Source organism: Pantherophis guttatus, chromosome 1 (assembly GCF_059756535.1).
Source record: "Pantherophis guttatus breed Tessera chromosome 1, ASM5975653v1, whole genome shotgun sequence".
In the NCBI taxonomy this organism is placed as follows: domain Eukaryota; kingdom Metazoa; phylum Chordata; class Lepidosauria; order Squamata; family Colubridae; genus Pantherophis; species Pantherophis guttatus.
In genome coordinates this window covers 63,624,174-63,648,953 of record NC_142063.1, presented here as the reverse complement: position 1 = coordinate 63,648,953, position 24,780 = coordinate 63,624,174, and the positions used below count along the sequence as shown (strand labels likewise).

Below are 24,780 nucleotides of genomic sequence, written 5' to 3'. Positions count from 1 at the left end.
AATTTCTTTAAAGGTTTCATGCATTTTTTCACATTTTTCATATTTTATTATCTTCTATTGACACTGTAAAAATGTATCTCAGCAGGCAGGAGCATTGGGGTAATTTTAGATTGAGACTATCAGGGTTGGGCCTGGTTAGCACCTACCTAAAGAAGAGAAGCCACCAAAGGATTCCAGACATAGGACAGGAGAGTGTTTTTCAATATTGGCAACTTTAAACTTCAAGCACTTATTGCTGAGCACATTGTAAGCCGCCCTGAGTCTTCGGAGAAGGGCGGCATATAAATCAAATTAAAAATAAAATTAAAAAAAAAAAAAAAGCACAACTTCAAGCACAAACTTTAGGCATACTGGTAGTCCTCAATTTACAACCATTAACTTAGCAAACACTCAAAGTTACATTAAAAGGTGTCTTAGAAGTGGTCCTTTGCATTTACAGCCATTGAAGCATCTTCACCGTCAAGTGATCAAAATTTGGTCGCTTGGCAACTGGCATGTATTTGCGCTATCCCAGGGTCATGTGGTCACCATTTGCAACCTTCCCAAATGCTTTGCAAAAGCAAAGTCAATGGTGGAAGCTGGATTTCCTTAGCAGCTGCATGATTCACTTAACAACTGCAGTGATTTACTTAACGACCATGGCAAAAAAAAAAAGATCCTAGAGTTAGCCACAACTCATTTAATGACCACCTTGCTTAGCAATGGAAATTCTGGTCCAAATTCTGGTCATAAATCAAGGACTAGATGTGCACTATAATAATTTCCATGTACAGGTAGTCCTCGACTTACCCAAAATGTCTGTTGTTAAGTGAAAGATTTGTTAAATGAGTTTTGCTCCATTTTACGACTGTTCTTGCCCAGGTGTTAAGTGAATCATTGCAGTTGATAAGTTAGTAACCCAGTTGTTAAGTGAATCTGGCTTCCCCATTGACTTCGCTTGTCAAAAGATCACAAAAGGGGATCACGTGACTTTGGGACATAGCAACTGTCATAAATATGAATCGGGGCCAAGCATCTGAATTTTGATTACATGACATTGGGGATGCTGCAAAAGTCATAACTGTGAAAAAAAGTCATGTCACTTTTTTCAGTGCCATTGTAACTTTGAATGGTCACTAAACGAAACATTGCAAGTGGAGGACTACTTGTATTAGGTAAGGATTTTTTCCCCTGTATTAGCAATAACAGTTAGATTTATATACCACTTCACAGTGCTTTATAGCCTTCTGTAAGCAGTTTACAGAGTCAGTATATTGCCCCCAACTATCTGAGTCCTCATTAAATTTAGAACATAATATTGTTGGTCAAATAACATGAAGATAGAGATGCATAATTAAAAATAACCCAGTACACAAAATGGTGAAATGAACAAGAAATTAAAACAACTAAAAAGGTGTTCTGCTCAATTGGACCCAAACATCTGGAAGAAAATCATCATTTTCTAAAGGCAAACCGCTTAGGGGGGGGCCAAAAAGCCCTACTAAACAGGTATATACAAAAATATGAAGGCTATTGCGTAAAGCATTGTAAGCCGCCCTGAGTCTCCGGAGAAGGAGGCATATAAATCGAACAAACAAACAAATAAATAAATTGGAGCCTGTCATCATCATCATCATTTCAGCCATTGTCTAGCCACTGCAAGATGAATGCCTCTTCAGCATGTTTCTAAACAACACGGTCCACATATATATATGGCGGGAAAGAAGGATTCTTGACATCCTGTGCTAGCCTTAAGTTATTCTTGTTAACACAGTCTCTGTAAATGTGGGCTACTTGTATATAGCTACCTGTATGTTAGGAATTTTCAGCTTTGAAACTACCTGGCCAAGAGTATAATGAAACCTAGCAAATGTTAAATTTATTACTTGTTTTAAAACCATCCTGGGATATTATATCACCTAATAGGCACTGTTACAGCAGAGACCATGTGTATCCATTAAAGGACATATTTGCTTCAGTATGTCTCGTGGCAGCTACTTCGGGGGGTCGGGGTGGAGGAAGAAAGTGAATACTGACTTAGGAGGGACACCAGATTGATAGCCTTACCTTGGAATAAAAACAATGATTTATAGGGGGCAGAAAAGGAGCTTTCTAAACATTGCTCTAGCAAAGTTCCCCTCTCTCATCTAAAAGCTTTACTTCTCACCTTTCAGATGTTGCAAATTGTGCTTAGGTGATCTCAGTGCTAGCCAGGGTTGGGATTCAACATTTATGTTCAACATTTATGTGAAGCCGTTGGGGGAGATCATCCGTGGTTTTGGGGTGCGATGTCATCTGTACGCTGATGACACTCAGCTGTACATCTCCACCATAAACCACCCCAATGATGCCCTTGAAGTGATGTCCTGGTGCCTTGAGGCCGTACAGGTCTGGATGGGGAGAAACAGGCTTCGACTCAACTCTTCCAAGACTGAGTGGCTGTGGCTGCCGGCATCCCAGTACAGCCAGTTAGTCCCATCACTAACTATTGGGGATGAGTCATTGACCCCCGCAGAGAAAGCTCACAATTTAGGCATCCTCCTGGATGCACGACTGTCTTTAGAAGATCATATAACAGCCGTGGCCAGAGGAGCTTTCTGTCAGGTTCGCCTGATTCGCCAATTGCGTCCCTTTCTAGACCGGGACTCATTATGCACAGTCACTCAAGCCCTCGTCATTTCCTGACTTGACTACTGCAATGCTCTCTACATGGGGCTCCCCTTGAAGTGCACCCAGAAGCTCCAACTGGTCCAGAATGCGGCCGCGCAAGTAATTATGGGAGCAACATGGCGCTCACATGTAACACCTCTTCTACGCGAGCTGCACTGGCTTCCGGTGGCCTTCCGAGTGTGCTTCAAGGTGTTGGTTCTTACCTTTAAAGTGCTCCATGGCTTAGGACCTGAGTACTTACAAGACCACCTGCTGCAACCGATAACCTCCCACCAACCAATACACTCTCACAGAGTAGGCCTATTCATAGTACCATCATTAAAACAATGTTGTCTAATAGTTTCAAGGGAGAGAGCCTTCTCTGTGGGGGCACCTACTCTTTGGAACAAAATACCCCCTGGAATACAAATAATCCCAGATCTTCGCACTTTCCGACGTGCAGGGCTAGCATAAACATCTAAATTCTATGCCAAGGTCTTAGCAGATACACTAAGTTGACTCAATTTATTATTTACTGTTTAAAAAAAAAATATTATATGTATATGAAATCTTATTCTGTTCACCACCCTGAGTCCTTCGGGAGAAGGGCGGTATAGAAATTCAATAAATATTATTATTATTATTATTATTATTATTATTATTATTATTATTATTATTATTATTATTATTATTATTATTATTATATATGGTTATCAACAGTTATACATCTGTCACGGCAACGTCTGTGAAGATTGTTAGTCCTCCAGGTCATGGTTGTCCCAAAGGTGCTTTCTCAAAAGGCAACTGGACTTTCTTAGGTTTTTTTTTCCTTGAAAGCATTTCACTTCTCATCCAAGAAGCGTCTTCAGAACATGGATGAGGAGCAAAACGTTTTCAAGGAAAAAAACAAGGAAAGTCCATTTGCTTTGGAAAAGCAGCCTTCGGTGTCACAGCAATGATTTGTGGCTCCTCCACCTATGTGACTCAAGATACAAAATTATAGTTCGGGTTATAAAAAGTTTATTGGAGGGGGGAAAAATCAGAATTAAAGCATTGCATAATTAATTCCAAGCATAAATCAATCCAAAGGGATATTTTTGACAATGTATACATACCAAGATATGATAGATCATTTAATGTTTGAGAAAATTGCTGTAAAATCAATGTTCCGGGTCAGTGGTGGAATTCAAATTTTTTTACTACTGGTTCTGTGGACGTGGCTTGGTGGGCGTGGTGTGGCTTGGTGGGCATGGCTTGGTGGGCGTGGCAGGGGAAGGATACTGCAAAATCTCCATTCCCTCCCCACTCTGGGGCCAGCCAGAGGTGGTATTTGCTGGTTCTCTGAACTACTCAAAATTTCCGCTACCGGTTCTCCAGAACCTGCTGAATAGTACCCCTGTTCCAGGTCTAATTCAAGGTGTTAGTTATCCCCTGTAAAACCTTTCATAGCATGGGTCCAGGGTGTCTGCCCACCTGCACCACAGAAGAAGCATTCTATGGACCTGTCAGTCAAGGAGTTTCAGATGGTGGGTTCCAGAAGAACTTTTTCTACCGTGGCACCTGTCCTCTGGAACATTCTGCCCTCCCCAAGGATCTCACCCATCTTTGACCCATCCTCAAAGATGGGTGAGATCTGCCACTCATCTTTTTGGCCTTCTGAAAGGTCTTGAAGGTCTGCCTCTGCCAACTGGCATGAGACTCCAATGGGGAAGTGGCATCTTGGAGGTGATTAATGGATTAGACCAGTGTTTCTCAACCTTGGCAGCTTGAAGAAGTGTGGACTTCAACTGCCAGAATTTCCCAGCAAGCAGAGTTGAAATCTACATATCTTCAAGCTGCCAAGGTTAAGAAACACTGTATTAGACAGACACGCCCACACACACACACACCTCTTCTCCATGTGCACTTTGCTTCCTTACTCCAATCTTGGTTCATTGAATTTCCACTGAAATTTAAATGCATGGTTTTTATTTGTTGTTTTATAGGTTTTGTATTTCATACAAATATTTAAATATTTTATATATTTTAATTACATGACTGTAAGCTGCTTAGAGACGCTGAGTGAGAGGTTTAAGAAAGAAAGAAAGAAATTGCAGATTCAAGACAATTGCAAATCAGTATGTCCAAGATGAATTAATGAGTTCCTGAGTTCTTCCTGAGTTGTTTCTGATTTAGTCAGAACCAAGTCATTGTTAAAAGAAGGGCTGGTATGTTCCCACTCCTTTTTCTTTGAATTACAGGGTTTAGTGCGCACAAATCCTATAGAGTCCACAAAGCTCTAATTAACGCCCACAGTGAAATATCTTTTGTTAAACTGGTCATTAAGCACACTTGCTGTAGAAAAAAACATGTTAGCTTGGTGGTCTGATGAAGGGATATACTGCCAATGCTGACAGGCCCATAATTGAACTAACTCTAAAAATAACGTGTGCCTTTACCTTTTTTTTTTCCAGGCCTTGAAAAAAATATATTAATAATTAACTATATACTTTGCTTTAAGAGAAATTCAAGAGATTTTTACTTCCTGAATAAATGGCTTGATTCTCGGAAAGCATCGTGCCATATGCATTGGTTTCCTCTTTGCTTGTTGAACTGCCCTTTGCCTCCTGTTCACGTCCCATAGAAACTTGCCTGCCAGTTAAGATCAGCTTCGCAGGTCCTTCTCTGGGGGCATCTCTCCATTAGAATTAGGTGAGTGGTAACCAGGGGAAAAACAGTACCCCCCCACCCCCCCGGATATTTCTATTCACCATCATTATAGCTCAGATGCCAACAGTACCTTGATGTCAAGCTTGTAATGTTTATAATAAGGTGATAAAATGATTGAATGTCTTTGTTGCCCCCAAGAATGGAACAGTCAAAGATCATTCCTCAGTGGCTTGACCCCCACGGTTTTGGCAGTACAGTTCTGGTTTTTGAAACGATGCCAATGCTAACGGGGTCGGTCGGGAATCATCTTATAGTCCTTCACACTGAATACAAAAATGAAAGACATTTTTCTGTAACTTAGCACCATTCGACTTCGCTGCATGAGTAATTAGAATTGGCTGCATTTTGGCCAGCTCTGTTTGTATCTTTTTTCACGTTAGCCAGCATATAGGCACAGTTTTAATTGGGCATAATTCAGCTAGCCTATGTATGTTGTTTTTATTGGCTAGACCTTGCCAATTGATTGTAAAGAATCCCTGCACGTTATACATAGGCTTTTATTTGTGTGATAAACATAGTTTTATTAAGTGACCCACCAAGATTCCAAAATATTTTCAAGAAATCTGATTTTTTTTTTCAAAAAGAATTACTGTTTTTACAGAAGACACGTAAAGCTGTGAGTAGAATCTGCAGAAAAAGCCTACTTTCCTAGAAAAAAGTAGGAAGCTGCTGTCTTTATTTTCAGAAAAAACTTAATGATTGATGTATAAAATGCAAAGAGAAGGTTGAGAGAATGTCTCTTATGTCTCTATTTATTTATTTATTTCTACCAATTGCAATCTAACTAGACTCTTGGCAATTTCCAACAAATAAAATCAAGCAAAAATAAGAAAATATAACCATAAAAGATTTAAACCAAACAATCTGGCACTGCAATTCATATGTCTTTTAGAAGAACTTTATTTTTGGATTATTCTGGAAGCTAGAGAAGGGAACAGTTACTGTCATAAACATCCAAGACAACAATGACTGAAATACAGAATACCATAAGGTTAAAACATATGTTAAATTTAATATTAAAGTCAACAATTAAAGTATCTATTGATTTTCTAAAAGCAAGGAAAGAATTGTGGGAGATATAACTCCTGAATGGACAGTACTCTGTAGTCTGGGAAAACTGGCCAGATTTCTGAAAGATGAGAAAGATAAGCCCATAAGATAGAAATACTTTTCTGAAGATTTTAGTTGTAGAACAGGTTGATAATGGTAGAAGAGGTGCCTCAATCAGATCTAATCCTTTTCTCATAATAATCTTCTCTTATCCTAATTCCTTGTTCCTTCAAATTCTGAGTCTCCTATTTGTCTTCTGTTGTGCTTTCCAAGCTCTCTTCTAAGGCCCCTCATTTGTGGGTCAAACAATATATTTTATTTAAAATTGGAATGGTGGTGGTTAAATGTAAGTCTAGGCAATCATAGAGTTTGTCTTTCTCCAGTCTTGTAATAGAATCCACACATGCAGAAGAATACAATAGGAATCCCCAGTTGATTTTCCTCCCCTGTGTTGCCGACTTCTCCATTCTAGGCCCCTCCCTCTTCCTGGAGACCATATAACTCAATTTGTACTTCCCAGTGCACCCACACATACAGTTGTAACAGGGCGAAACCACAAACACTTGTGTAGCACAGATGCACCCATTCTTCACCACATAGAGGCAGCTGTCAAGCTGTTTACTTCTGTCTCAAGTTGAAAATAACTTTTGCCAACCACAATACTTACAATATCTTATAGTACAAGATTAACAAGAAAGAGGTAGACTACAACAGTTTGAGGAACTGAATTATTTTTCCAACATGCGCGCCGACATGTCCATAGTATACAGCAGGTTGGAGTGCTTATTTTCTCTTTTTCTACCTTTTTGTGAATTGATAAACCAGAAGATTCTTCCCTGATGACATATAGGTGCTTTTTACAAAACTCTCCTGAAATTTTATCAGCCTGGGACCTGATCATCATAGTAATACTTAGGTACTTACCACACTACCTGATTAATCTCTAAGAAGAAGCTACACACCCATATAGATGTGTCCTGTGATCAGGGCCAGATTTAGATGAAAAGAGGCCCTAGGCTATTCCACTTATGAGGCCCTTTCACCTATAGTGAAAGTGTAATTTTAATTTTGCTAACAATTTGAATGTAGGCCCCTCTTGATCTTGAGGCCCTAGGCTGAAGCCTAGTTAGCCTATAGGAAAATCCGGCCCTGCCTGTGATCACACCGATTGGAAATCGGTGTTCTCTCTCTCTTTCCATTATGCTGTCTTTTTTATGCAATGGCTGTAGGTTCAAAGCTGACTGGTTTCACTCATGGGGCACCATTTCTATGACTTCTTGAGCATCATAGTACAATAATACACTAGTATCTGAAAGGACAACCTCTAAAACATTTTACTTAGAGTCAGCCTATTTTATCACTAACAATTCTCAGTTTGTCATCTATATCTCATTTTTAGAATCAAATCCTCTTAACCAGTGGTGGGTTCCTCTGGTTCGGCCCGGTTTCCCCGAGCCGGTAGCGGTGATGATATGACGTCACCGAACCAGTTCTGCCCCGCCCTCCCCACCCACCCCCGTGTTGTTCTTACCTTTCATTTGGCCCCACCCCCAATCTATTGCTGCCTCCTGAGTCCCAGCTGATGGCTAGAGGAAAAAAAAACTGTTTAAACTCTTGCCGCGGGGCTTTAAAGGGCCGCCCTACAGCTGATCAGTGTTAAAAGAAAACAAATGAGTGCCTGCAGAAATACATGAGTAGATCAGTGTCTGCCAAAATACATGAGTAGATCAGTGCCTGCAAAAATAAATGGTAGACCAGTGCCTGCAAAAATACATGAGTAGACCAGTGCCTGCAAAAATACATGAGTAGATCAGTGCCTGCCAAAATATACGAGTAGATCAGTGCCTGCAAAAATAAATGGGTAGATCAGTACAGCTCTGCAAGCAGTTAAAAGCCTGGTAGACCAGTACCTCTGCTAAATCCTAAATAATTGTCACATGACCATCAAGCCATGCCCACAAAATAAGCCATGCCCACAGAACCGGTAGTAAAAAAATTTAGAACCCACCCCTGCTCTTAACGCATCTTCAGGTAATTTGAAAATACGTAATGAAATAAGGCAATATGCACAATATGATAGAATTCTTACTACAGTTCAGGTGGAACAGCTGTGAAGTCAGTTTCATCAATTTCTCTTCCTCTCTAATTGGTAGTCATAAGGGTAGGCTGAGATGTAGATTCCAGCTTAGTTTGTTTATCCAATTTAGAGACCATCCCTCTCATTCACAACTTCCCTGATGTGAATGAAATGGTTCATGTGCGCAGAACAGAATTTTCTCTCATCAGCCTCCTGAAAATCTCTTCACAGTTAAGGGACCCCCTAAAGGTAGGGCTAGGATATGGAGAGGGTCACTAAATTAAAGGAATAAAAATAAAGGAAAGATGTGAGGGAAAAAATTGAATCTTGGCCCATGCCATAGAACTGAGCAGCTTTTGAGCTGCAAACTCCCTCAAATCTGAAAGAAAGTTTGAATATAAATCTACATGTTTCTGAGCAGCTATTAACAAGATTGCACTGTTAAATTTTTTTTTACTCTGAAACAGTTAATGTGTAGATAAATTTTTGGGGTTCCTTAAATAACTCAACTTCGAAACAAACTTCAGACAAGTGAGCTGAGATGTGGATAAGAGTTAAGGTTTCACGATCCTGACAGACTGTAAAAGAATAGATAATTTTCCAGAATATACTTTATTTTCTGCTATTGTTATTAAACACTAAGTCAATTAGGCACTTTGTTTTGGTTTTTCTTTAAAGGGTCCCAAGCCTTCCTCAGGTTTCACATTTTCACTGCATAGCTGATTATTTAGGGAACAGGCTTGTTCCAGACAGCTTTAATTAAACTGTACTGCAAAACCAGATATAGATCAATGGAAATGATCCATAACAAGGGGCTAATCATGTATTTAGCAGTGTTCAGTCCAGTTGAATCACCTTCTCCTATTTCTGTGGCTTTGCATTCATGTGGCAAAGGCTGAATGTGTGCTTGGTTGTGGGTTTTTTTTTTTTCTCCCCCTTTAATCCTTCCCATTAGAGGCCATATGCTTGGGCTTCAAGGGAGACAAGACCTGTCTGCAATCTGCCAAGGATTTAGAAACATCGATAATTTGTGAATAGTCATGTTGGTACTGGTCGAAGGGTTAAGTGCTCAGCACACCAGGGGCACCTCTTTTGGGACTGAAACTCTTAGTTGACTGTTAGGAACTTGATCCGCTGTGAAGCGTCTTTATAGCACATGCAGCAATGGAGCTTTATTAGCTCTGGGATTTAAAAACATGTGTTAAATGATATTACAGTATATTTGGTTTAAATGCAGAGGAAATATCAGAGAAATGAACATAGTGATACCAAAAAACCCACATATTCTATCAACAATTGTGTTCTTTTGCTGAAACAAATATCTTCTTCCTCAGCTAAGAGGATAGATAGTATTGCAACTAGTCCCCAGGTTGTTGTCGTGGAGAAAATAAGCAAGAGTATTAGATATGTCTGCTGCTTTGATCTGACCAATTATATATGTAATATATATATTTTAAAAGATGGGATAAAAATCTTGTCGTTGCTGTTAGTGTCTGTTCCATCTCCAAAATAAGAGCCGTATTTCTAAAGTATGTTTAGGCTTACATAAGAAACCAGACCATTCGAACAATCAATCAATAAGAGAACCAATCAGATGCTCAGAATTTAAATATAGCTCCAAACGAACGACCAATCACACAACCAACTGACCAAATTGGTACCCAAAACATTTATAAGCTACAAGAAAACCTTGCTGATGATATTACCTACTTTGGTAACAAAACGTTCAGAAACTAAATTGAAACAAGCTTGGAGAACAAACCACTATCAAAATCTAAAACCCAAGTTACAAGTATTATTTCAAATGTATATAGGTTTTATATAACTTGTGCAGACTTCAGCTAAACAATCTGATGAAGTTAAATATGTTCATTGATTTTCTTTTCAAGTACAGAGCAATCAGTATAGGTATTTTTGTGATTTAACAGACAATTTCAAAGTTTAAAATGTAAATGTGACATTGGCTAGCACAAAATTTCACTTTGAATGTTTCATTCTGTTTGATAGCTGTTGTCTCAGAAAATAAGATGCGTTATCATTTTTATGCGGTGATTTTCTTATTTGCTTCATTATATGTTTAAGAAATCTTGTTAAATAATTTGAGGAGGCAAATAGCAGTCTTTTAGAAAAATTGATGTCTATAATACACTTTAGTGAATAGCTCCCATCCAGTGACAGTTATGGCCAAGATCCAATGAAAATAGATAATGAAAGGAGAAGGGATTTCACTGAAATGAGGGCAATTTTTGCTAAAGATGGCCTTTCTACCTCATAATTATTTAACAAATATATAAGAATTGTAAGCACAGATACATTCCCAGTTATCTCATTGTTCCAAAACTGCTTAGTTAATGAGAATATTGATAGAATACATAAAATGAGTAGCTGCTTTGAACATGGAACATGAAGTCCTTTTGACCTTTATGGTGATTATTGATCTTGGGTCTAGCTTTGTCAATATTCACCTCTGATATCAACCATTTCCATCCATTAACAGCTTTCTAGCATTGTGACATCGCATGAGAAGACATTGGACGATGATGTGACTGCTCTATTCTTTACAAAGCTAAAATCAGTGTAAAAATGCTGCACAAATAGATAATGGGAGAAAATAATCTTTTGCCTCCTGAATCCAGTGGCATTTATTTCAAAGTAGACCTGTCTTGAAAGCATTGTGAAAAAACAGGAAAATCTTTCTGTGTGTGTGTGTGTGTGTGTGTGTGTGTTACATACTATCTAAGAGAAGCTTTTGTTGCTCCTTCGTACGAGTTAACATTAAGCTAATAAATAAAAACAACAAAATAATGCCTTTGTTCCCCGCCCCCAAAAAGCTAACCATGAGATCACTATTCAACATTACAACCAGTGGTGGAATTGAAATTTATTTACTACCGGTTCTGTGGGCGTGGATGGGTAAGCTTGGCAGGGGAAGGATCTCCATTCCCACCCCACTCCAGCTAAAGGATACTGCAAAATCTCCATTCCCACCCCACTTCTGGGGCCAGCCAGAAGTGGTATTTGCCGGTTCTCCGAACTACTCAAAATTTCCACTACCAGAACCTGTCAGAACCTGCTGGATTTCACCCCTGATTATAACCACTGCTCTATAGTGTGTGCAAGATACTGTAGTGTTGTAGAAAAAAACTGGAGAGTAAGAGGTATAATAGATAGCAAAAAGAAAATAATTAGGGAGTCTCAGACTGCAGTGGTAAGGAATAGTCCAACGTGACTCAAATCCCACTGAAGAGGAATTGGCAAAGGAGCATTTGTATAAGGACAGTGTCACTTTTGGAACATTATATATACTCGGGAAATGCCCTTAACAGAAATATGCAAGAACCATTACCTAGGCAACAAGGGCTGAAACATTATTTAAGTCCTCAGAAGCAAGGTAGTATTCATAAGCAACAGAAAAAAGCAAAGACAATATTCATAAGCAACAGGGCAGAAAGCGAGGACAAATGTTTAACCCTCAGCAACTTTTAAGATGTGTGGACTTCAACTAGTTGAGAAATTCTGGAAGCTGAAGTCCATTCATTTTAAAGTTGCTGAAGCTGAGAAATACTACTCCCCAATCATTTATATTCATACGTAGCAAATAATCCCATAATTGAACAGCTCAAGATTTAGCAGTAGGTCCAATACTATGAGTCGCCCTCTTGATCATGAACTATCTTATCTTCATAAACATCTATCTCGGCACCATTTATTACCTGGGTTAACTTATCCACTTCCTGGACTTACGCCTATTTCAGATCCCACTGGATTGGATGGGTTGTATTCATATATAGAGCTGTAGTTTAATTACTTGAAATTAAGTTGTATATATAATATGATTTGTTCACATATGAAATGTTGAAAGCTTGAATGAATAGAAACGTCTCATTGCATCTCTTGTTTATATTGTAGGACTCCAAGGACACCTTGAAGAACAAATGGGCCAAAAAGCACCAGCTTTAATTATGGTACCTGTACTGGACTTGCCTGGAAACAAAATTATTCACATAGCATGCTGGCTCAGCCAATAATTAAGGATCTCACATTTTAACATATATTCCATCATTAATATATATTCCAACAAGAAAATATCCATCATGAACAAGAAAACACCAATAGCAGAGTTATTGATGGGTTTATTATTACCTGATATTAATAAGTACATTTAAACTTAGAATATTTGTCAACAATTTTTTCTACCTGCCTTTTGACAGAGAATTCAGAAATAATGCCTGTAATTCCAAGATATTGTATTTTTCATATTAAAATCAAAATTATGATTCATTGTGGTTTTTACAGATATCAAATAAAATTTTTAAAATGTCTCTTTTTCTACTTATATATTGCAATAATTTAGAGCAAACATTCAATATATTTCCAATATGTACCTATAAATATTTTTAACTTCTATTGAAATGCATGTAAGTGTTTTCTTAAAATGAAGTTAACCTTCCATTTAATGAATCAAATATAAATGAGTTGTTACTGAGGCAATCATTTTCTTGTGGCACTTGTAGTGAATTATCCTGAGCAGGATTCTCTGTATTTGTTTTTTAAAAAACCTCTCTCTCTTGTTTTAATCAACTCCTGCAAATGTTTGCCAAATTAAAGACTTATTTTGCAAGTTTGGGAATTGGGCTTCAAAGTATACCTCATAAAACTTTCTGCTCTACAAGTACTCTTTTCTTATGTACAGTATACTTGGGTTACACTTCTCTTTGAAAAGAGCTTTGCACATAAATACCTGCTTTAATATGATGTGGCTTGGAGATGTATAAAGAATTTGGTCTTTCCTATACAAGATATGTATGTACCAATATAAACAATTGATAATGTTAATTGATGTTTCTAATATACAGTATATATATATACTATATATATATATATATATATATATATATATATATATATATATATATATATATGTATATATATATATATGTATATATACACACATACATATATAAACATACACATACATAAAAAACAGTTTTAATCAACTTCTGCAAATGTAGAAGTTGTATATATCCCTTTACAGAGGTGATTCAACCGTTAGAACAGGGCTCCTCAAACTACGGCCCGTGGGCTGGATATGGCTCACTGAAGCCATTAATCCAGCCTGCGTGGGACCCACATTGTCCCACGTACCCGCCAGCCCCCACCCGTCTTCTGGAAGCTGAGGCCAAAAATGGGATGTGCGAAAGCCTCAGGAGGCCAAAAACAGGGCCATTTTTGGGTGGCAGAGTGGTACTGGAAGCTGAGAAGCCAAAAACAGGACGCACTGAAGCCTTAGGCCTGTTTTTGGATGGCAGAGTGGTTTTGGAGGCCGAGAAGGCCAAAAACGGGGCACCCAGTGAAATGCAAGGCAGAGAAAATTGGTTTGCAATAATATGAGCATAATAAGTCTTTCAAGATTTTATAATTATAGCCAATCTTAATAAAAGTAGTTTTAGCCTCCTTTTGGTTTACCTAGAACAGGCCTGTCAAACTGGCGGCCCGTGGGCCGGATGGGTCATGCACAGGCCATACCGACCCCAGCTCCACAAAGGCAAGAAAGTTGTGATACGTCACGATCGAGTTTGATACCCGTGACCTAGAAGGACTGACCTTCTATTATAGTTCAGTGAACTAGGGAGGTATCTGTCTCAATTTCTTATAAACATTATGTCAGCTGCCACCTCACACTTGCGCTTCACCTTCGCTTGGTGCCAGTCTGCCATGAACTCGAGGGAGAGAGACTGGATGGGAAGAGGGAGGTTTCAGGGAAAACGTAAAGTTCACTATATTGCCTGATACAGCTTCATGGTCAACCATCAGGGAACGGAACACAGGTCATACTAACCTACACTTGAAGTACCATCTTCAATATATGGTACTTTTTATATTTTATTATTATGTAGTTTAGGACACTCAGAATCCTTATTTTAATACTGATTTTTTTCTGTTTAATAACTCATTTATACTTTGGCCGAACTACTTAACTTTTCAAATGTATTTTTCAGGGTTCCAAATAACAACCCCAACGAAAGAAGACTCCAAGGCTAGAAGTTCCTCAAAGTTCCATTTTATTAGAGATGTCATACTGGCACATCTGGGAAAACCTGAATCTGAAAGATTCCAGGTTTTCCCCACCCAGAAGAAAGTCCAGGTCCCTGCCCCAGCACCCATATGTCCATCACATGGTCCAATCAATGCACCGTACCACCTGGAGATGCCTCCGGGTCACCCCACTCCAGGTACAGGGCAGGATGTCCTTGATTCTCAAAGAAAAGAATGTTATTATGGCTAGATATCTTTCCAATCCCGCCTCCCAGTTTCCCACAGCTCTAAATGTGGCAGCCCTGAAGATCCAAAGTAAAAGATGTCTTCCAGGACTGACAGTATTACTCATTACGCTTTCTATCGCTTAGTATCTTTTGGTTAGTAAAATGATTCTGAGTATGATACAGTGCTGTTATTTGTTATAATCACACATTGTTGTGACCCCGACTCCCGAGCCTGTCCTAACAGAGGAAGAGGACTCAGAAGGTGATGGGGAGGAACTGACAAGGCCTCTCTCTCCAGGACCCTCCTTTATGGCAATGCCTCAGGTTCCATCCGAAGGCCAGGAGGAACAGCCTGGGATGTGCCAGGAGGAAGGCATATCGGAGCACCAATTGATAGGGAGTGAGGATGATGAATCCTGGCTTGATCCCTGGCAGCGTCGGAGGGAGAAGCGTGCGCAGCAATGGAAGAGGCGTGGGAGGGCCAGAGATTGAACTGAGTCACGGAGCCACGCCCCACCAGGAATAAAAATGGGTGGGATTGCTCTTCAGGCTTTGTGACGGACAAAGTTAAACCCTGAAAGTCACATCGTGATCTCTGAAATTCGGCTTGGATATATTTTGGACTGAACATTGACTAAACTCTTGTCTCGTGGATAATTTGTTGCTCCTGGAATGGACTGGAGATAAGTCCTCTTCTGCTTTATAGGAGTGAAAACGGTCTTGGCAGGCATTTGGCAGTTTGCTGCCAAAACCTTGGTCTGCCAAGAATTCTAATCTGTTTACCTAATAAAATATTGGCAGGCGTGCTTGGTATTACGTTTGCCTGTGTGAGGAAGGGGGACAGAACACACATTTTGATCTAGTATTTGTTGCCAAAATTGTCCACAAATGAATTACCGTATAAAAATGAAATGAAGATTAGACTTTTAAGTTGATTGAATTGGCTCACACGTTATTGAGAAAATCCAAGATGCACTATACAGCCACATTCATTTCTGTAATAAGAAACAGTTTAATGCAGGAGTGTCCAATATTAGCAACCTTAAGACTTGTGGATTTCAACTCATGGGCTTTAGCTCCCAGAATTCCCCAGCCAGCAGGGCTAGTCTTAAAGTTGCCAAAGTTGGACACCTCTGGTTTAATGAGAACTATTTGCATTGGAAACTATATCGACAGCACAAAACTGTAAAGTAGCCCTCGACTTACAACAATTCATTTAGTGACTATTTGAAGTTACAGTGGCGCTGAAAAAGAATTTATGATTGTTTTTCACACTTACAACTGTTGCAGCATCCCCATGTCACTTAATCAAAGTTCAGATGCTTGGCAACTGGTTCATATTTATGACGTCCACAGTGTTCCTGGGTCAAGTGATCCCCTTTTGTGACCTGACGTCAATGGGGAAGCCAGATTCACTTAACAACCTTGTTATTAACTTAACAATTGCAGTGATTCACTTAACATCTATGGCAAGAGAAGTTGTAAAATGGGGCAAAATTCACTTAACATATGTCTCGCTTAATAACAGAAATTTTGGGCTCAATTGTGGTCATAAATCAAGGACTGCCTGTACTGACATTGAGAGAAATATCAGAAGAACATAGCTCCTTTTTATCCCAGGATTGCTTCTCTCAACCTAAGTCACTGCCCGTGTAGAAGAAATGTTCTCCTTTGCAAAAGGTCAGAGATTTCTGATGTTACTCTGAGGATATGAAACGAACTCTAGTTGCAGCATTTTTAGTTGTACTATTGAACTGGGGCCACTGTAACGGAGCTTTCTGTTGTATTCTTGCAGATGAAAGAGAAAGAAATGTGCAAGTGTATTAGGCAGGCAAGTATATTTACCTATTCCAATGTATTAGATTAATTTTCAGCTAGATAATCTTGAGACTATTATTCAGGGTTTCCAGAGGTCCCCGTGATTCATAGATAAAATGAGTAGGATTATAGGCTGTTTGAATGCTAAATTAATTTATCCCACTGATTACTTTAGATATTGGAAAGCATAAAGAATTGGATGTAGTTCTTGTAGTCCCAGGTCATGAGATGGAACAAAAATTCACCACCAATGGTCTGAATCAGTGGTGGTTGCCCCTGGTTCACACCAGTTCTATAGAACCAGTAGTAAAACCGGCGGGAGGCTCCGCCCACCGACCCCACTCACGTGCGTGGCCCAATTGCAAACCGGTAGTAAAGGTATGTAGAACCCACCCCTGGTCTGAATAGTTCCTTTCAAGGACCCTAAAGGCCTGGAAGCATTGCAACATCATGTTTCTTTCCTCAATCCAACCCAAAAAACTCAGAGTTACAGACCACCACAGTCCGTAAACCGTTTAAGCCAACCAAGGCTTTTCTTCTCCTAAACCAGGGTTGTCAAACTGGCAGCCCACAGGTCGGATGCATCACGCGCAGGCCCATCCTAGTTCCACAAAGGGGGGAGGAGTCGCGATACATAACGTGATGTGGCGAGTTTGACACTCACGTCCTAAACCAATCTCATATGATAAACCAATCATATGAGACCATTTAACATTAAGAAATTACCATGTTAAGATTCCAACAATAAGGAAGGGGAGGAGATGTAGAGAATGAACAGGAAGATCTTGATGGAGATAAATTAGATCTGTTAACAAAGCACAAAAAGGAAAACGTTGCTTGAGGAGGATTAGGAAAATGTCTACAACACCATTATAATTCACATGAATATGAAAGTAGAACAGAAAGCACAATCAACGTTACAATGCTGGCCTGTCATTACATGTAATGGTCAGTGATGGGTTTCAAATTTTTTTACTACTGGTTCTGTGGGTGTGGCTTGGTGGGCGTGGCTTGGCTTGGTGGGGCATGGCAGGGGAAGGATACTGTAAAATCTCCATTCCCATCCCACTCTAGGGAAAGGATACTGCAAATCTCCATTCCCTCTCCAATCCAGGGGAAGGTTACTGCAAAATTCCCATTTCCTCTCGATCAGGTGGGATTTGGGAAGCAGAGAATAGATGGGGGCAGAGCCAGTCAGAATGTTTACTACCAGTTCTCCAAACTACTCAAAATTTCCGCTACCGGTTCTCCAGAACTGTCAGAACCTGCTGAAACCCACCTATGCATGAAATACATAGGTAAACTTTGATATGGCAAAAATGAGTTTCTTTGCAAGCCTGTATGTGTCGTCCCTTCTAAGCATCTTTATTATACATTTATATATTTTGCTGGCTCAGAAATAATAAAAAGCCAATGCAGTGCTCTAAGAAAAGAAGGGACATGTTAGACTACGAGCCTATACACACACTTCCCTGCAAGTGGATCTAATTGATTTTAGTTCTGAATAAGTATACACTGATTTGCACAATTTCACTGCTTTTACCTACCACTCCCTTAAGTAAGTTGAAAGAGTATATCTTTTGATACATCAAAAGATAATATTCTTTTTGAAAAGCTCATGACACTGTGTTTCTCTTTAAAACTTTTCACAGATGTTCCCTGTAATATATCAACCAGGCTTACAGAGTTTTTAAATAGAAACAAGCAATTTGTTCGATAGTGTTATGAAAGTGGGTACAGTTTCACAAAGAAATCCAAGCCTTACATAACAGAAGGAAATAATTTAACATTTTTGTTAAGGAAACATTCATTACTAAAGCCTGGTGTTTCAATCTCATTGTAATCAGCTGGGGTATAGAGATGTTTAAATAAGGTAAATGATAAAAGTGTAATGTTTAAAATGTTTTGAATCTTTTTAAGACATTCCCTCCCCCCAAAAAAGATATGCAATAAAATAGAAATTTATAGAGACGTTTTGATCTGAGAAGTGCAAATATCTATGCCACAATAGGACTTGAGTTCTGACTACAGTACTTTTAAAATAGACAATGCAAAGTTTTGTTCCAGTTTCTTTGATTTTATGAACCCTCAGGAAAATTTACAGTAGTTCGTATGGGGAGCTACCCAGCATGAATGCAAGGATTTCCAGGTTGCACTGCAAGCATGAGGAAAGAGTAGTTTGTAACTTGATTTATTTTTTTCAGTCTCTGTTCTTCTCTCCTTTCATTTTGCAGTGCCTCAAGAGAGGGAAATTAAGTAAAGATCGTCTTAATGTTATGTGGGGGATGAATTAATGTAATAATCAACAGGCCCAAATAAACTCCCAGTAACTTTGAAGTGTTCTCTCCAGGTATTTAAACCTACATTCTTGTGCATGCTTAGCTGGCAGTAAATCCCATGGAACTCTGTGAAAATGACTTCTAATTAGACACATACAAGTCTGCAGAATAAATCTCTAATTGCAACAAAGGAAGTTTAAAAAAAAAAAAGAGGAACCTTAAAGAGGATTTAAATTTATGATTTGGCCACAGTGATCACTTCTGTGCTATCATAGTCTTAGATGGACCAAGTATTCAATCCTCATTTACAGGTTCATCCAATTGGAAGAAAAAAAAAGAAGTGATCTGAGCTACAAATCGTATAAAATCCACATGGCTTTGATGCCACGAACCTGTCACAGCCAATATTCCTATGTAGCAGTGTTTCTCAGCGTTAGTCATTTTAAGTTATGTGGACTTCAATTCTCAGAATTCCCAACCAGCAAATGCTGGGCTGGGGAATTCTAGGAGTTGAAGTCCACACATCTTAAAATTGCTAAGGTTGGGAAATATTGCTATATAGAATAAAAGATAACATCAAAGTATTTAAAACAAGAGTTTTTGATCTCCTGCCTACTCTCCATATTTTTAGGGAAGCACATCAAAATCTGATTTGCTGCACCAGAGGCATCTTTCCAAGCTTTGGATGACTTACAAGTACTAGCAACAGACTATCTCCTAGATGGAAAAGGTGAACTGAAACAAGCTGAAGAATTTTTCCCTCAACCCAGTATTTATTTCACTGATGTGCCAGAATCTATCAAAATATATATTTCTATTTCGGATAAATGAATGCACTGATCTAATCAAGGCTTCTACTTTGCACTGTAATAGTTCCCTGGATGCTTATTGGCATTTTGAGAGGTGGAAGATGTTCTAGTGACCAACAGCCTCTCAAGGTTGAGGTTACTTCCATAAACCTAGTTTAAGGGGAACGGTTCTGTGCTTTCTGATAAGAATTTGGCATTTATTTTTAGGAACCCTATTCTTACTATTGTAACTATGTCTGGCACTTGGAATTCATATTAAGAAGAGTTGACAATTTACTAATTTATGTTGTCTTTCCTTATATTTTAGTGGTTTTTGGCAGGCTAGCCAGTGTTGATGTATTGCTTAAGCATTCAAACTACAGACTGAGCTCTTGAAAGCTTGTATAGAAAACTTTCTTTTTTCATCTGAACACTGAATATTTTTGACATATTTTAAAATTTAATTTACAAAAACAAACCAAATACCTGAGAAATGAGTCCTTCTGTTAGTTGCAAATGCCCCATTTTTAATGACACACTCCTCTGAATGATGGCTCCCTCCCCTGTCAGTTGGCGTAGATGGATGTTTATTGTTTGTTTCATACAGTTCTTTCTTCTTTTTACTTAGCTTTTTGAGAGCCGTTTCTTTTAAACATAAATATATAATGGGCAATTCCACAGTATTTTTATTTCAGTAATGACTATAGTACCAGAGTACTTTCACACATACACAGAGAGAGAGTGTGTCTCTATATAATATTATATATCTGTACTGTATATTACCCACACCCACACAAAGATATAGACTCATCTTTCATTTGACCAATGGGTTTACAATCTTGCTTTTGTCATATCTGTGCTACTTTTGCTTCTAATTTGTTTCCCTTCCTGTTCCTTATAATCCACCATTCTTAAATTCAAGATTTAATTCAAGATGCTCTCCTGCTTGAGCAGGGAGTTGGACTGAAAGACCTCTAAAGTCCCTTCCAACTCTGTTAATTCATGGGTGTCAAACTCGATCGTGTCACCTGATATATCACAACGTATCGCAATGTTTTTTGCCTTTGCGGAGCCAGGATGGGCGTGGCCTGCGCTTGATGCATCCAGCCCATGGGAAGCCAGTTTGACAACCCTGTGTTAATCTGTTAATCTGATTTCATACAATTAAGATATTTAAGGGAGCCAATTTGGTGCAATTGTTAAAAGTATTGGCCTAGAAATCAGGAGACTGAGTTCTAAGTCTCTCTTAGACATGAAACCTGGTTAGGGGTCTTTGGGCTAGTCACTCTCTCTCAACCCAACTCACCTGGGGGTGGGGAGAGGTTATGAATAAGTATTAGGTATGTTGGCAATTTCTTAGAGTAGATATTGTCAGTGGTGAAACTAGGTAATTTCAGAGCCTGGATTTTAATCATCCTAAGGAGCTACCCTTGAGGTAACCTTGTACATTTCTCATTTGTGAAGAACACAACTAACATTTATTTCTCTGCCTGCCATTTCCCACAACTATCATGAAATGCTTTCCTGGAGCAGGGGGTATTTGCTGATTCTTTTAAAGAAAGAGATGTCTTGAGCAGTGACATTTTTTGTAATTTGACTTAAACTTTAACATCATGATGACTGCTGAAATAAAATGGGAATACCAGCCATATTGAAACAGGAGTTTCAAGTGGTAAAATAAAATACCAATTCAGCCAGCCAATATTTCTATAAGCTTTTATTAATTACAGTAGTGATACCCCATTTTCCTTTAAAAATAAAAAAAAAAGGCTGTAGTAGTGAATAATGTCAGCTTCAATGTCGATGCTAGGTGCTGCCTCATCACAAGTTTACTCTCCAAATATACATTTAACCTCTCATGCTGTAGAACATGAGTGTCAGCCCTGGGGTCCATCTTTTCCTTGGATCTTCAGGCTGCCACACTTAGTGCTGTGGGAAACTGGAAGGGGGAATTGCATGAAGTAACAGGGATATCTAGCCATAATAACATTCTTTTCTCTGAGAGTCAAGGACATCCAGCCTGCACCTGAAATGGTGTGACTGGGAGACATCTCCAGTTGGGATGGTGCATTGATTGGACCATGTGATGGACATGTGGGTGCAGGGGGAAGGGGCTTGGACTTTCTTTTGGGTGGGGAAAACCTGGAAGCTTTCAGGTTCGGGTTTTCCCAGATGTGCCAATATGATACCTCTAATAAAATGGAACTTTGAGGAACTTCTAGCCTTGGAGTCTTCTTTCATTGGGGGTGTTGCTTGGATCCCTGACAATGAGATGATTTCACTAGATCTTCACATATTGTTTGAATTTGATTCAGTTTTATATCTTTGCTATAAGAAAAAAGAATCATGGTCCAAGATGGCCCAAGTGTTAGATCCTCATTAAAAGGTTCCTTCATTTGGAAGAAAAAAGAAGTGAACTTTGCCAATTAAGATTACTCCCCACTGTAATTTTCTGGACCTTCTGTTGATCTCCAGAATTTTAGATTTTCTGAAATAGCACGAGAAGCAGGTCTTTATTCGCAGAAGGCCTCTTCTGGACCTAACTGACAGTCTGACAGTTGTGTGTCTGGAGCCAACCCACTCTTTGTCAACTTTAGTATATCTACCTGCTCCAGAGGAATATCTTGTGCTTATTGTGAAGTTGTACATAGCCTCCTCCTCAGTGGTGGGATTCAAATAATTTAACAACCGGTTCTCTGCCCTAATGATTTCTTCCAACAACCAGTTCACCAAACTGCTCAGAAAGTTAACAACTGGTTCTCCAAAAGTGGTGCGAACTGGCTGAATCCCACCACTGCTCCTCCTCCTTCTCTTGCTCCTTTTTCATATATTAAGTATGGGGAACTCATGCCCGCTAGTTGAATATTTTTGAGTAGTTTCCAGGTAACATGAGTCTACTTTTGTTTAAAGCAATCTCAAAGAATTTATGGAAATGTTATGTGTAATGAGAGACACCTCAAACAAGTCACTGGACGATTTCTTACTTTTCAAAAACTGTTTCGGTAATGTTGATTGGTTTACTAGATAAAAGGCCAGATTAAATGAGATCATTAACAGTAGCATGGCAATCTCTTTAAAAAAAAAAACTATGACAGAATTCCTTTCTTTGATACAGGAATAAAGCAGAGAGCTTTTGAAACCCAGGAATGTAGTCTCAAGATGTATGCATATGTATATGTATATGTAGACACATATTTCAATTGCAAAAGTAGCTACCCCTCTCTGGCGTTTAGTTTCAACAATGCAAGATGTGACTCTTTCACAGCACAATCCCCAGTGTAGACAAAAAGCTTTCCTGGGGTTGAGATCCTGCCATTCATATAATTATTTAGAGAGAGAGACAGCTCCATTACTTCAGTGTCTGTTCTTCAGATGAGGAACGAAAACATTAAGGGTTTTTTTAATGTAGTATACGCAACCATTTTTTATTATTTAAATCAGAGCTAATGTTAAATAAGTAAAACTTTGCCTGCAGGCTTCTGCAAACTAATGTTTTATTTTGACAGTGCTGCTGCGGCTTTTCCCTTCTTATTTCTGAAAGCATTGTGAGAAGTAACTTAGATTTTTTTTTTGCACTGTGCTTCCTTTCTTTTCATCATCAGGGTTTTGGGGAATTTTTTTTTTTTTTTTGCTTTGCTTTGCTTTGCTTTGCTTTGCTGCTTCTCCCAAGATCATGCACAGACTTTCAGCACTCTTTGTTTATCAGCTGTTGAGCAGAATTAAATAAGAGCTACATGTGCATAACTTCTTAGGGATATGAATTTCTATGCCAGTGGGAAAAGATCAGAAGCAGCAGCTACAGTTATTCTTCCTTGAAAGTAGTGGTGCAGCAAGAAAATCCTAACGTTTTTTTTTTCACTGTCCAGTCAACTCAAGATTTCCTTCTGTATTCAACTAGACTAGTTCTGCTTTAGCACCAACGAAGTTCACAAACCAAATTTCATTACCTGTAGGGATTATGTTGCATAGATTTTTCCATCAAAAAATAATGATACTTACTTTACAAAGACAATAGGGTCATTTATTGATTTGGAACAATTGTATGTGTAGCTAGTATTTGCACACATAAGTTAACATATCACATATAAAGTCTAGTATGTAATAAAAGCTATTTTTAAAAAAAGCACCTGAAATTCTAATAATCCTTCAACTTTCTTCAAAATTGACATTGGTAATATCCCCAAATTTAAGGGGAAGAAAATAGTGTTTTAGCCACTGAACAAGGTCTCTAAATCTTTGGTGTCTGGAAAACTCAAGTGAATTGGTAAAGTGGTAATGGGTTTTTGTAGAAAAAAAATATCTTATTTGCAAGACATTGAAGATAGTGGGAATGATGACTGTGTTCACAAACTACTTACTATATTTTAGTTTGGCATGTTGGACTAGCTTACCCTAGTGATTAATTCCATGTGCTGCGCAAAGTCTGAAAATTGATTTTAGTGAGCCATGGTTCAGTTACGCATGGGTATGTGTCTGTGTAAACAAAGCTATGTGCGAGTATGGAAATGGGTAGTGCTTGAAAAGCAAAAACTGAAAACATGTTCTCATGTCAAGCCCAATCCAGTCAAGTCTGGATAAAGCACTCCTTCACAAGCAATATGATGTGATTTCAGAACGATGCTCAAAACTCCCCAACACCAGTTGACTTAGACAAAGCAGGCAAGACAGTCTGTTGATTATACTGTAAATACTGTAACATTCAATCTCCCTTTGTGGCAACAAAATGTAGCTTCGAAACACCAGCACAGGAATTTAGCCTGGTTTCTTTTCTTCTTTTAGAAAAGAAATCATGATCCTTCCAATTTAGCTACCAATTCTGGTTTCAACTACAGTAATCAGCAGATGATTTCTCACTATCTTATCATATTTTAAGTTCTTACATTGTAATATTTCTTGTTAATAATTTTGAATGTTCTCATGATACAAATCAAAGAAATGCTAGCTATATTTTACAAATCCTGTGGGGGAGGGGGTTCCTTATTATTGAAGTGGGGGGATTGGTGGAGAAAGGTGGAGAAAGAAAGATCTAGTAAACCATGTAGATCTTACACACATTTATTTAAATGTGCTGAGAAAGCCCCTTGCCATTTTGTGATTGAATTTTTAGAACCTGATTTTTAAAAATTGGTATTGCAAAACAGCAACACATTTAGTAACATATGCATTTC

The 24,780-nt window shown here is 38.6% G+C and overlaps 1 protein-coding gene across 1 annotated transcript in view; it reads left to right on the top strand.

Annotated features, from left to right (window-relative positions):
- Positions 1–13,094, top strand: part of DPH6 (diphthamine biosynthesis 6) — a 235,670-nt gene extending 222,576 nt beyond the window's left edge. The window contains exon 15 of the mRNA XM_034417936.3: positions 12,374–13,094. Within this exon, the coding sequence (XP_034273827.2) occupies positions 12,374–12,492 (119 nt within the window). The 3' untranslated portion in view covers positions 12,493–13,094. The remainder of the gene's footprint in view (positions 1–12,373) is intronic.
- The last annotated feature ends 11,686 nt before the right edge of the window (positions 13,095–24,780 follow it).